The 14,690-nt window shown below is 40.2% G+C and overlaps 1 protein-coding gene across 5 annotated transcripts in view; it reads right to left on the bottom strand.

The window, feature by feature from the left end:
- Nucleotides 1-14,690, bottom strand: part of PLXDC2 (plexin domain containing 2) — a 600,976-nt gene that overhangs the window by 67,882 nt on the left and 518,404 nt on the right. For all 5 annotated transcript variants that reach the window (XM_033931311.1, XM_033931312.1, XM_033931308.1 and 2 more), the window contains 2 exons: nt 14,034-14,129; nt 10,051-10,132 (listed from right to left, as the gene is read on the bottom strand). In XM_033931311.1, coding sequence (XP_033787202.1) covers nt 10,051-10,132; nt 14,034-14,129 — 178 coding nt within the window. The remainder of the gene's footprint in view (nt 1-10,050; nt 10,133-14,033; nt 14,130-14,690) is intronic.

Genomic DNA, 14,690 nt, shown 5'->3' with positions numbered 1-14,690 from the left:
TATTCAGAGGCACTACCAGTATTCGATCTGCTACCCAGATAATTTATCTGGACAAATTAGGACAGATATTGGTCAACATTCAGCTCACAGCAACCAGAGGTTTGTTTTTTAGGGGTTTTTTTTTTAAGAGATGACCGACCGTTGTGGCAGTGGTGTAGCAATGGGTGGGCCTAAGCCCACCCAACACCAACACACTGTTGTGGTTACTGGAGGGGATCTCCAAGCCTCATCGGCTAACGATCTTGCCGAGGGCACCCAGCTCAGCAGTTGCTTTCTGAGTCACCAACAGAAGTATTCTATGCATGCTCAGTTTTCATACATGCACAGAATGCCAGCAAGCAGAGGCTCAGGAAGCAGCTGACAGCTGTCAAGCTGTGCCTAGGAGTTTTTGTGCCCCTTTGGAGAGATCTTCAGCCTGCAGAGCTTGGGGATCTTCGCCAGCTCAGGTACTTACAGTGAGAAAATAAATAGCAGATGGAAAGGAGGCCTGGAAACAGAGTTAAGAGCATAAACTTAGGAAAGCAGAACAAGATGATTAGAATAATAAAATCACCCCACAACAAAGGTAGGAAAAATGATTTTATTTTCAGTTTGCTGAATGAATTATGTCGGTGTTGGGAATTTACACTGTACAGGAGGACATGCATTTCTTTTTATTTCTCTGTTGTTACACAGCATGCAAAGTCTGGTATCTGCTTTCATTTTTTTGTCTGTATATTTTTTTGCAGTTCCCTGTTTTGTATCAGGTGAGAGTCATGTTCTGCATCTGCATAGGGTTACAGATGTCCGGATTTCCCCAGACGTCCGGATTTCCCTGGATTTCTCCTTTTGAGGACATGGCCGGGGGTCCGGACAGCTTTTCAAAACCCTGCATTTTGGATTTTGAAAAGCTTCCCCTGAAATTGTGCCCAACCGGAGCAAGCAGTGGGGATTAGAAGCAGGACTGGGGTGTAATGGGGTGGGGATGGGTGGGCCTGGGGGCGGGTCTAGGGGGGTGTCCGGATTTTACGAATGTAAAATCTGGCAACCCTAAATCTGCATCTGAGATGAAGGATTTTACTGGAAATGTGGTATCTGTGTAGGAATCTGTAACGGTCTATCTGGTTCCAACTTCCTAGTCTCTAGGGCCTGTCTTCATAGGTGGGTTAGGGCCATTATGGGTAAGTTTCCTATATAGGTTCTGAGTGCCTTTTTTCAGTGTCTGGCCTGTTTGAAAAATAAAAATGCTCAGGACAAGTGGGATCTCCACTTCTGGTAGAGTGGTGCTGAGCATGGGCACACCCTGTCAGTCAAATGGAGTGGAGGAATGGCCTAGTGGTTAGGGCTACAGCCTCAACACCCCGAGGTTGTAGGTTCAAGCCTTACGTTGCTCCCTGTGACCCTGGCCAAGTCACTAACACTCCATTGCCCAGGTACATTAGTCAGATTGTGAGCCCGCTAGGACAATAGGGAGAAATACTTGAGTACCTGAATGTAAACCACATAGGCTATAAGTGATCTATAAATAAATATTTGGGGTATCCACAATGAATACACATGAGAGAGATTTTCATACAATGCCTCCATAAGCCATCTCAAGGACTGCACTGAGAAGCGCCGCTCCAGATTTGAACCTGCACTTCTTCAGAGAAGTTCCATTACCAACGGGAACTGCCCCGGGGATTTTGCTCCTGCCTACCGCTGCAAGGGAAGGAGGCGTACAGCTGCTCGGCACATTGCCTAAGGCGCAAGCCAAAGGCGCATTCCTTTACACAGCGACTGAGCACAGCAACCTCTACAAAAGCAACAGCCAAACTACAAACTACTAAAGCAAACCACAAACTACAAAGCAAGCTACAAACTACAAAAGCAAACTACAAGCTACAAAAACAAACCACAAAAGCAACAGACTAACAATCAAACAAAAAACACTCAGGAGCCTAGATGTGATCAGATCATTCAGTCGTGACAGTGACTTCTCCTGTCCTTCCTTCCTGTCGTCCGACTCCTCAACCTCTCTTCTCCCTCCTGGTGAGTCCCGTCTCTCTACAATCTCCTTGGGCCTTGGCGGCTGTCTAGTCTGCATGCAGTGCACTATGGGGTCCTTATACTAAGACACGCTAGCCGTTTTAGCACACGCTAAAAGCTAATGCGTCCATTATAGTTTATGGAGGCGTTAGCATTTAGCATATGCTATAAGGCTAGCGTACCTTAGGAAAAGGACCCCTATGTCTGTGTACGAAGTTGGAGGAAGGAGAGAGGTGGGAGGTTCCTTTTCCATCTTGACACACAGCACGCGCCAGTAGATCAGCGTGACGCTGACCTGGTGTGTGCTGTGAAACTGCGTTTCACCGACTGTTGCAGCAGGGTACGGACCCTGGAGCTGATTTTAAGTTTTCAGTAGGTCGCTGCCCGCCATGGCCCCCCCAAATGGCCAAGCCCGGATGACAGGAGGGCAAAAGAAAAAGCCACTTGGACCCCCATATCGAGAACTAAAAAGAGGAAATGTCTGGGGAAACTTGGACAGATGGTAACCTTAATCTTGGGTTATAAAGACTTTAAAGTTCCTCACGTAACTGCTGAAATTTTAGCCATAATCATTCATGCTAGTGCAAACAGCTTCCCTTTGGTGTTTAAGAAGTAGAAATCACATTCATAGACCAGCTCAGATAGCCTTCCAACAAAAATGGTTAGATGAATCATTTTTGTTGATGGCATGTATAGCTGATGCTATTACTGTATATTAATATTTTTTCATTTCCCTCCAAGTTCTATTGTCTCCCACGTCTGTCAACTTATTTAGCCAGATCTGTCCCCGAGGTTCTGCCAAATCCTCTTCATCACATTTCAGTTGATATGTTTCTGGGTATACCTGCTTCCTTTGAGGTATGATTTTGCTCATTAAATATTATTCCACTGTCTGTTTTCTTCCTTTTCTACCTCAGGCTTGCAATGCATACAAAACACTCACTTACTGAATGCAAATTCAGGACTGTAGGAATTTCATATAGTTCATATACCCAGATTTGTCTGCCATATTAAAACTTTGCTCAAAGAGCATTTTGAGATCCAAAATATAGAACAATTTCTGCTCTGCAAAATATCATCAGCCAGCTTGTTCATACAATTTCTATTGTTATGATTTAGGGCCTGTGTCAGGTGATTTTCAGGGGCCACTGTCAACCTTTGTTTTAGTTTGCAGGTGCAAAATAAGCAGATTTTAGCAGATAAGTATTTCAACCCTGCACTTCCCTTTTCCTGTCTGCCCTGCTCTAGCCTCCCCTGCCTCCAGCAATGCCTCTTTCCCCCCCCAAAAAAAAAGAATGTGTGAGATCAGTAGCATGCACATATTTTGAAGATATCTTGGGAACATTAGATAGAATATGAGCCCACCGGAACAGATAGGGGAAAATGTGTGATCATCTGAATGTAAAATACTTAGGCTTCTTTTTACGAAACTGCGAGAGCAGTTGAATGGCCCGCGCTGCTCTTGACACTCATTGAGTTCCAGTGAGCATCAGGAGCAGCGTAGGCCATTCAGCACGGCTCCCCACGCTAGAAACTGCTATCACAATTTTGTAAAAGAGGGGGTTATGCTATAAGTGGTATATAAATACTAAACATAAATAAATAAATAATAAGGTAATCATCCATATCAATGGAAATCCCTTTAGTGTTTCACAAATTGTGGGTCACAATTTCAAATGGGGTTGCAAAATCCACATATGAGGTCATGGTCAGAGTGGACAAAAATGAAAAAATACAGAAGAACCTCATTGGCTTATGCCTCCAATTAAGTGTTATAATTACGCTCCATGAATGGTGGAACGTGATGGTGATGTTGCAACCGACACTAGGAGAGCTGGGAATGTTTGCAACAACCATATTAAACTGGCTTCCAAGACAGACAAGAGCGAGTGGGCATCACTTCTATTCATACATGGTTACTGTGGATGGGCAGACTGGATGGGCCATTTGGCCTTTTTCTGCCATCATGTTTCTATGTTTCTAACTCCACTGGACCACAGTTATGTACAAGTGTGGCACAGTGGTTAAAGCTACAGCCTCAGCACCCTGAGGTTGTGGGTTCAAACCCACACTACTCATTGTGACCCTGGGCAAGTCACTCAACCCCCATATTGCCCCAGCTACATTAGATAGATTGTGAGCCCACCTGGACAGACAGGGAAAAATGCTTGAGTACCTGAATAAATTCATGTAAACTGTTCTGAGCTCCCCTGGGAGAATGGTATAAAATAAATAAATAAATAAAGTAGGTCTGGGGTGCCTTTGGGGGTAGGGGTGGATTTTAGGTGGGGGACCTCAGCTGACCATTAAAGACATGCCTGGTGGGAGGAAGAAGGGATTGGGTTGTGCGAGAGAGAGGATGCATTTCTTTATCATCTCCCAAGAGTGGGGTATATTGCCCTTGAAGCAGAAGTGTATGCAAAACAAGAAGTACGGTATACACTCACAACAGGAGGAGTGCAGGACAATATCAAAATACAATGTATACTGCAAAGAACGCCACCACATTGAAAGGAGACAAAAGAAAAACCTCAGCTCATAGTGAGTCAATAATGTAGCTTGACCCTACTTTAACGACCATCAAAGGCATAAAAAACTTTTGTCACTTTAGCAAGCAAGGAAATTGGAATGAGGTCTGGAGGAGAGGAAGCTTGCAGGAGGCAGAAAGAAAGAAAGAAAGAAATATTGGATGCACAGTCAAAAGGAAATGCAACCAGAGACTCATGAAATCCCCAGACAACAAAGGTAGGAAAAATAATTTTATTTTCAATTTAGTGATCAAAATGTATCAGTTTGAGAATTTATATCTGCTGTCTATATTTTGCTCTATATTTGTCTATTTTTTCTTAGTTGTTACTGATTACATATTTTAAAGTCATCTGCCTTGACCTCTTTGAAAACCCCCCAAATATAAATGATAATTAACATTTTCTCTGCGTACAGTGTGCTTTGTGGTTTGTTTTTTTAAAAAAAATTTTGTGGTTACCATTATGTATTAATAAGATTATATTGTGTGTTCTTGCTGTTGAGACTGCTTTCTGTGCTCTGGTTTAAGGACTGATTCTAATTCCTGAGTTAATAGCATTTTGCTCTTTGGCTGATGCATGCATTGTACGTCAAAGAATGGCTTGTGTTAGGTCAATAAAGAGAAGTCCTTGTTCATTGAGGCCCTTTGTGCTTTTTTAGCTACATAATAATTTGATAGAAAATAGAAGATAATTCACATAACCTCAACATCACATGAGGTTTAGAGCTCATTTTATAAAGATGCACACTTTACAAATTGAATTCACTCGTTAACCTTTTGTTATACATATCAGATGCAATTCTATACCTGGCCATCACCATTTAGGTACCCAAATGAAGCAGGACATGCACCTGTTCTAACATGGCATTTAGATATATAATTGCTGCTATAAAATACTAGCAAAAATCGACATCAATGTGCCTATATTTAGGCACTAACATTTATGCCAGGTCTATGTCTGGTGTAAATGTTAGCACTGAAATGTCACAATTACATGCATATTTTACAGTAATCTGTAAACTACACACCTACATGCTGACCCTGCACATAAATGCCTGTACTTTATAAATTTAAGCATGGAATAGGTGCTTAAGTTTGGGAGACCTAGTATAAAATGAGGGTGACATGATGGCTAAGCTTCTTCCATACGTGTTGAACTGGCCCTTCACTCCCAGGACGAAATACATTGCAAAACACTCCCTGGTCATGCCCTGCAACTGCAAACTGCCAAATGACGTTCCTGCTCCCACTTCATACCAAGACACTGGAATAGACTGCCCCCACAGATCAGATCCCTTGAAGGATTCCTCAACTTTAGGATCTTATTTTGAGGACTTAAGTTGAAGTTAAGCTAACATTTTCTTATTATTGTGGATTATATCTGTATAGTTTGCATTGCATTTTATTTTCAGCTTAACTTTATTATTATTATTATTAGGATTTTTATATACCGCCTATCAAGGTTATCTAAGCGGTTTTTACAATCAGGTACTCAAGCATTTTCCCTATCTGTCCTTTACCTTTCTGTACAAGTAGATACTTGATAAGATATTGAAAAATTGATAAATACATTTTTTTAAAAAGAAAGCCTGAGGGGATGAGCTAGTTTCGTCACCGAATGGCTCATGGGGGGAGGGGGAAAAAGAGGGGTTTCTGATACAGCCGAGTTTACTGTCGTGAAATGTTACCAATATAAGAATTAATTGTTGAAATGTTAAAGTCGGGGATTCTAAATAAAAGCTGCGGCCAAACATTTTCCAGTAAAAGAGTGTCTGTGATTTATTAGAGTAAATGTCTTAAGGGTTGACTGAAGATGACGAAATGTGAATGCTAATGTTAGAGTACCCTGCCGGATTTAGCTGGCAGGGTCATAACATTAGCTGTACTGAGGAAGAGAAGGAAAGGGTATAGTTAGGGGGGAGGAGGGGGGAGGGTGAACTAATAGGAAAGATAGGCGAGGTGTGGGATTGGTGGAAATAGTTGTTAGGAAAAGGAGATAGTGGAATGAAGCATAGGGATTGGTTAACAGGGGTAGAGATTGGAATCTTGAGGAAAAAGGTTTTTGGCGGTTAATTCATTTTCGGGTTTTGATAGGAGAGGCTGGATGTGAGGGAGGAGGGGTGGAAGGAGTGTTTCCCTCCCTCCCTCCCTGTGATGGTCTGGGTTAGCTGCTGATTTTGGATAGGGTAAAGGGTGGGGAGGGAGTGATGTGGTGGGGGGTGGGGCGGTCGCAGCTGGAAAAAGGGAAATATGCATAAAACATGGGTGATATTGTTTGATGTGGCTGAAAGGGGAATTGAATACATGTGATGGGGGAAATAAAGGAATTACTCATGGGCGTCACCGCCATGAGTTGGGGTGTGTGTGACCTGACGAAATCATGGGTCATGCTATGGGGTAAAGTGGCAAGGAGTTGCCTGAAAGGATGAGCTAATTTCATCACCGAATGGCTCAAGGGGAGAGGGGGGAAAGAGAGGTTTCTGGTACAGCCGAGTTTACTGTCGTGAAATGTTACCAATATAAGAATTAATTGGTGAAATGTTAAAGTTGGGGGTTCTAAATAAAAGCTGCGGCCAAAGATTTTCCAGTAAAAGAGTGTCTGTGATTTATTAGAGTAAATGTCTTAAGGGTTGACTGAAGATGACGAAATGTGAATGCTAATGTTATGGCAAATCCAGAGCAAATCATAAACTGTTAACTGTATATTATGTATGTTTAACCGGTAACCTGTTCTGAGCTCTTTGGGGACAATGGGATAGAAAACTAATTAAATTTATTTGGCGCAACAAACCTCCGTGCATTGCTCTCTCTACATTAAAGCTACCTAAAGTACATGGGGGACTGGGTTTTCTGGATTTTTATAAATACCATCTTGCTATATTCTATGGTCTGTCGATTCTCCTCAGATCTCCGCTCCACCTACTTGGTATTCTATTGAGACACATCTAACTTCCCCAAATCCACTGAAATGTATTTCCATCTAGGAAAATATTAAACATTTATCATCATATGATACCATCAAATTCACTCACTATGCCTTACAAGCGCTTGAAAAGGTTTCTCCTACACTTTCACGGAATAAATCTTCTCTCTCCGCTCCTCTTTGGTATAATCCTAATATTAAAATTGTACATCCCACATCATGTCTCATGTCTCGATCTGTTACTAGATTATAGTCCTGTTGTCTCTCTGTACTTTGGATATTCTTGATGCTTAGGGCTGCAAATTGTGTTGATATTCTTCTTCTAGATAGGTTTGGAAAAGCTTGTTATATTACATGGATATTATTGTATGATTCTTTTTCCTTTGTACAACTTGTCTGTATCTTGCCTCGTTAACATTTCTCTTTTTGTACTTCTTGTATATTAAAATCAATAACATTTTTGAACTAAAAAAAAAAAATAAATTTGGTGGTAAGCCAATATGTTGGTCCATATGTAAGGGGAAGGATATTTGGTATATTAATCAACTGTTAGACACATCTTTACTCACCTTCCAACAATTGCAAACTAAATTTGATCTCCCCTCTATGGAATTCTATAGATGGTTTCAACTACAGCACTGCTTCTGCTTAAAGAATTTAAAATGGCCTCTATATCCTAATGTCCCTTTAATATCAAAATTTTTGGAACTCTGTCATGTAGGAATTACTCAAGGCCTTATGACTTCACTTTATTATAAATTTTTTATATCAACTGAATCTACTTGGTCAGGTTCTGATGACCAATGGATACATTTTTTTAAGTATACACAACGTCCTACACTATCCACCAGTTTAATGCAGTCACTATATATATATATATATTTTTTTAAACAAATCATATTGGACTCCTAGCAAGCTACATAGGGTCCATTTTAATGAATTCAAATAAATGCTCGCATTGTAATGGAAATTTAGGTGACCTTAAGCATATGATTTATGACTGCCCAAATATTCAACCATTTTGGAGACCAGTATGGAAAACCATATGCACTATACTTCCTATTTCTTCTCAGTTATCTTTTGATATTGTTCTCTTTCGTTCTTTTGCTTTGCCTGATGTGCTGGACAAATGGCATTCTAAGTTACTCAATATTCTTATGGCTCTTACTGTGCAAATGATTCTCTCACACTGGAAGTCAGCTCAATTATTAAACACCTCTTTTTGGTGGGCTACGGTCATGATGATTCATAAATATGAATGCAAAGCAAATTCCCTTACTAATAGGAGCTTTAAAACTAACAAAATATGGTTTCCAATAACATTATTTTTGAGGTAATTATTACATTTCAGCTTGTAACTTTGAGTATAATTTCTTATCCTAATGTTTTACTTATTGCTTTTGATGCTTAATTTACTAAAATGAGTTCTAATTGAATTGTATCTAATCTATGGTCTTTACCTAAACCTATGGATACATATGTATATTTAAGATTGTCTACATAGATGTTTTTAGTCTTCTCTGCAGCAATGTTTTACATTTATAAATTATTTGTTCTATAAAATCTCTTTGTATTTTATTTAATCACTTGTTATATGTTAAACTTCAATAAAACAAAGTTTTTAAATGAAAAAAAAACTAATTAAATAAAAAAATTAATATATTTTGCAAAACTAAATTTATTTATCCCTCCCTTTTATAAAACCACAATAGCGGTTTTTAGCACAGGCTGGCACACTGAGTACTCTGTGCTGCTCCCGACACTCATAGGGCTCCTTTTATCAAGGTGCGCTACGGGGCTTAGCACGTCGGACATTTCAACACCCGCTAACCCCCGCGGCAAGCCAAAATACTAACGCCTCATCAATGGAGGCGTTAGCAGCTAGCGCAGCAGGCGTTTAACGTGCTGTATTCCGCACGTTAAACCCCCTACTGCACCTTGATAAAAGGACCCCATAGAGTTCCTATGAGCGTTGGGAGCAGTGCAGAGAATTTAGCGAAAAAACTGCTAGTGCAGTTTTCTAAAAGGGGGAGTTATTTATTTATTTAAAATTTTTCTATAGCATAAAAAGAAACCCCAGCTACATGGTTCACATCAATTAACAAACATAATATAAATGACAAACTAAGGGGTCCTTTTATTAAGGCACCTTTTATTAAGATTTAGCACACACTAACCGGTTTAGTGCGCTCTAAAGATTAGCGTGCGCTAAATGATAAGGCATCCATTATATTCTGTGGGTGCCTTAGCATTTAGTGCACGCTAAATCAGTTAGCATAACTTAAAAAAGGACCCCTAAAATCTTAAAATACTCATAGTTATATAATCTGTTCAAGTATTGACTAATAGGTCACAAAAATGTGGTAACAAGCAACTGAGTTTTGAACTGTTTCTTAAATTGGAGCTTCACAATGTTTAATGGAAGAAATGCTTAATAAAGTTCTGACTGTACTGGACACACTGTCTGCATGGAGATTAATTCTTTTAATACCCAAATAAGTGACACAGAAAAGAAAATCTAGGCGTAATACAGATGAAACATTTTGAATTCCTTTTAATTTAAATTTGAAAAGCTGATTATTAGACTCCTTACCTTTCGAGTTTATTACACCAACTGCAATTGAACCCAATCTGGGTACTGACACAAGAACCACAACTGTTCAATTGGAGACAGGCTGTACAATGCAAGAAATAGGAAATGCATTAAGCTTATAAACAATGTGTTACAAGTTTAAAAGAATATGTATAAAATGTTCCACAAATGAGTACCGTATTTTTCGCTACATAAGACACACTTTTTTCACCCAAAAGTGGGTGGAAATATCGGTGCGTCTTATGCAGCGAAGACACTTAAAAAAAAACAAAAAAACAACCCACCCCATCGTACCTTTCTAAAGGCCCGCGCCAAATACGGCTCTCCCTTGCGTCTGTGAGCACCAGCTGTCTTCTTGGCTTCCCACACAGCGTCCTCCAGATTCCCCCTTTAAAGTTAATTAGGCTTGGATTGGGCTTCCCACACCCAGCTGCTTCCCGCAGCAGTGTCTCACTTCCGGCTCACCACATATTAGCTTTCCCTCGTATTCATCATTATAGGACCCCCAGGGACCCCTGAAGAAGACTTTTTGTCAAAACGCGGACCGTGTTGGGTCCTGCATCTCTAGCGGACTAGGTTCTTTAAGATTTTTATGTGGATTATTTTACTTTTATGTGGATGATTTTATTTTATGTGGATGATATTAGTGTACCTTTGGAACTTTGACATTTTCAAATAAAGTCCATTTAGGAACATCATCATTCCACAGAGTTTTTGCTTCATATTTTTGCTGTTCATGGCTTGAAGGATGACCTGCCTGCATTGCGTTGCTCTGTGTACCTGCATTCTTTGAGATTTTAGTACATTGTATCTTGATTTGTTTTTTATAATCACAAGATTACAACTGAGAACATATTGGGAATTTTTTGGCCTAAGAAGCCAATGTGAGGCCTTTTTTTCTCCAAAGTTTTGAGTCTCAAAGAAAGTTATGTATGGATTTTGAGCAGGAATGAAGCAGGATCACAATGCGCTCCCCCCAACACCACGAGCCTCTTGGAGGAGACACCGACACTTCTCCTCCTTTTCCCTCACCCATCTCTTCAAATCTTCATAGGAAGTGAGCAGCATATTCTATCTGCTGCTTACGCCAGCCTTAGCACTCCCTCTGATGTCACTTCCCGGTCCCATGAACAGGAAGTGATGTTAAAAGGAGAGTTGAGTTCAGCATGAGCAACAGATAGGAGATGCTGCTCACTACCAGTGAAGATTTGAAGAGATAGGTGAGTGGAGAGGAGGAGAAGTGCTGGCACCCCCAACAAGACAGCGCCTGGGGTATTCCACCCTCCTGCACCACTACTGACAAAATGCCGCTAAAAAATGGCTAAAAATTTTGGGTCATAGAATCACTCCTAGTATGTTAATATATATTGTAAGAAGTATTTTCTTTTGAACAATTTTTGCTATACTTTTTGTTAGGATTCATGTTATTTCAAAGCTAAAAAATGGCCAGCACTATCACTAGCACATTTAGCAATGGCTACATTTTCCATTTTCCTTATTAATGGCCATACATTAATTTTCCCATAAGCGTTGGGCATTAGCGTGTGAGCCCTTACTGACACCTATTTTCTAGGTGCTAAGGACTCCAACATCAACAATAAGCTAATTGATTAGCACACAATGATGTAGCTGCACTAACCAATTAATGATGGGCATGCCTACTCTCCAGCCCCAAACCCGCCCCTATTTTTAGCACATGGGAAGTGTGCGCTGAACACAAAGAGGTCCTTTTAATAAGATGCGCTAACTGATTTAACGCGCGTTAAATGCTAAGATGCCCATAGAATATAATGGATGTCTTAGTATTTAGTATATACTAATCTTTAGAGCATGCTAAATCAGTTAGCGCACCTTAATAAAAGGACCCCAAAATTACCACGAGACACCTGAGCTGCATAACCTTTTTACAATGATCTCCTTAGAGAACTAGATATGTATACTTTCAAGGGGGTTGCACCATAAAATATTTCTTCATGAACTCTTGGAGGTGGTGCTGGAGATAAAAATGTTAAGAGAGTTAAAAGAAAAGAAGTAACTATATTCATTTGTTAAACAAGCACAGAGAGGATCCTTAGTGAGAAAAAGAAGGTTTAGAGCAATGGTTTCAAACTCACAGCCCTCATAATCACAAAAGTAAAATAAAACAGTTTCTTGATCATAAGTCTCTTTAGCTATAAATGACAATATTATTATTAAGACTTAGCCAAAAGGAAAGATTTATAAACTATAAATAGTTTTACCTCATGCAAAATTGTCATTTCTTTAATAAGACGTTATTTTTTTCTGAAGCCCTCCAAGTACCTACAAATCCAAAATGTGGCCCTGCAAAGGGTTTGAGTTTGAGACCACTGGTTTAGAGGGACTGGTATAACCTGCATACCACAGAAGTCACAGCCTTAAACAGCAGCTATACAACAGCATTGAGCTTCCAGTCTTACTGCAGTAACCTGCAAGGAGGGACCATGGTTAAAGATGAAAGATGCTGGGTGCTGGCCTGAGTATTATCCTTAGAACATAAGAGTTGCTATACTGGGACAGATCAAAAGTCCACCAAGCCCAGTATCCTGTTTCCAACAGTGGCCAACCCAGGTCACAGGTACCTGGCAGAATCCCAAGGAGTAAAACAGATTTTATGCTACTTATCCTAGGAATAAGCAGTGGATTTCTCCAAGCCATCTCAATAATGGCTTATGGATTTTTGTTTTAGGAATCAAGGATGAGAGTAACAAGGCTGAAATGGTTTAATAGGAGAGGAAGTAGAGGACAGTACTTTAGCAGATTGTGTGCATATATGGGATACATATGGTAGGAACTGTGTTGAGGAACTGGTATGGGGTGTATATAGGGATTAATGCATTGATTTTCCTAAGGTGGAAGAATCTCAACCAGGAAGGTTGGATGGATTAATGTGACCTTTATTTGCCATCATCTACGATGTTGTTATGGAAGATTGTTGTAGTATCTGAGTTTTATATTTTATTTATTTTTTTTTATGTGATTTCTATCCCTACGTCCCCCAGGAGCTCAGAATGGGTTGGCTATCAATTTACAATGTGTTAATGTACAAATAGCACTAGTGACCTCAATTTACATAGGTAATTCAGATAAAGAACTTTTTTGAGGCTTCACATCATTCCACTGCAGTGAAATGTGGTGATTTCTAAATAATCTATACTAAGCAAAGAAAAATTAATTAGTTCTCTTTGGATTCTTGCCCAGAAATAGCTAAGACAACGAAAAAAAAACAAACATTTAAATTGAATCAGGTTGGGCAGACTGGATGGACCATTCGGGTCTTTATCTGCTGTCATCTACTATGCTATGCTATGCAAAATGCATGGATTTTTGAGTGAATAAAAAAGGTTCATTTAAGTTGAGAAACCTAGAAGACATTCCTGCTACTTGTAAAACAGAAAACATATTGACACTTCCATTAGAAAATCATGCATTAATGTCTAAATGTAAGTTATCAAAAAAAATGAAGAAAGCCCTCAACCTACAGCCTCATTTGAGACATGGGAGATTATGTGCCCTCCAGCTGGGAACTCATTTAGAAGTAATATTCTACAACTCAGAATTTGAAACCAGGTCCTGCCTAGGGTTACCAGATGTCCAGGAAAACCCGGACATGTCATCTTTTAGAGAACTGTCAGAACTCCCAGATTGACTTTCCATAACCTGGCATTTGTCTGGGTTTTGGAAAACCCCGATGAGCTCCGGCTGCATCTGGAGGGCCTCTGAGCATGCGTGGAAGACATCACATACATCCATGCATGCTCCAGGCCCTGCAGACGTGGCTTGAACTCATCCGGAAGAAGAGAGGAGGCTTTGTGGGGGCAGGGCAGAACTGGAGGCAGAATTGGGCAGGTTTGGGGCAGAATGGGGTGGGGCTGGAAGCAGAACAGGGCGGGGTCATGTGTCCGGGTTTCCCGGAGAAAAATATAGTAACCCTAGTCCTGCCTCTAAATGTTAACTCTACTTACTGGGAAGAGGCAGCATTTCCACAGCGGAGAGATTGGTAATCTTTGACATTTGCAGCTCCACCCGGTGGTACTCATAAATTGTTCTTCTACGAACATCTATGAGGAAACAAGAAAGAACCAAGTAATCCTCTCATAAGCCCCTGAAGTCAGTATACAACAAAGTTTGTGGCTGTACTCCTTAATTTGAAGCTTCACATCCCAGTTTCTTTTCACAAGATATAGAAAACTTAGGGCTCCTTTTATCAAGGCGCGCTACGGGGGTTAGCGCGTCGGACATTTCATCACAAGCTAACCCCCGCGGCAAGCCTAAAAACTAATGCCTCATCAATGGAGGCGTTAGCGACTAGCGCGGCAGGCGGTTGAAAGTGCGGTATTCCGCGCGTTAACCGCCTATCGCACCTTGATAAAAGGAGCCCTTAATAGAGCTTATCAAACTAGTTAATATAACATAATTTTTGTTCCTGGGCAGTTAGTGTAATTTCTTAATTGCTCATGCTTTAGTTTGTGAATACTGAGGAAGTTTAGACATCTTTTTCATCACCGTCATTTTTCTATCTTAGTTCCATCAATTATATTATCTCGTCTTGATTACTGTAACGCTATCTACCTCGACATTACAAAAATTTGTCTTTATAGATTACAATTAAGTCAGAATAC

Source organism: Geotrypetes seraphini, chromosome 2, assembly GCF_902459505.1.
Source record: "Geotrypetes seraphini chromosome 2, aGeoSer1.1, whole genome shotgun sequence".
Classification (NCBI taxonomy): Eukaryota; Metazoa; Chordata; class Amphibia; order Gymnophiona; family Dermophiidae; genus Geotrypetes; species Geotrypetes seraphini.
This window is presented reverse-complemented; position numbering and strand designations above follow the sequence as displayed.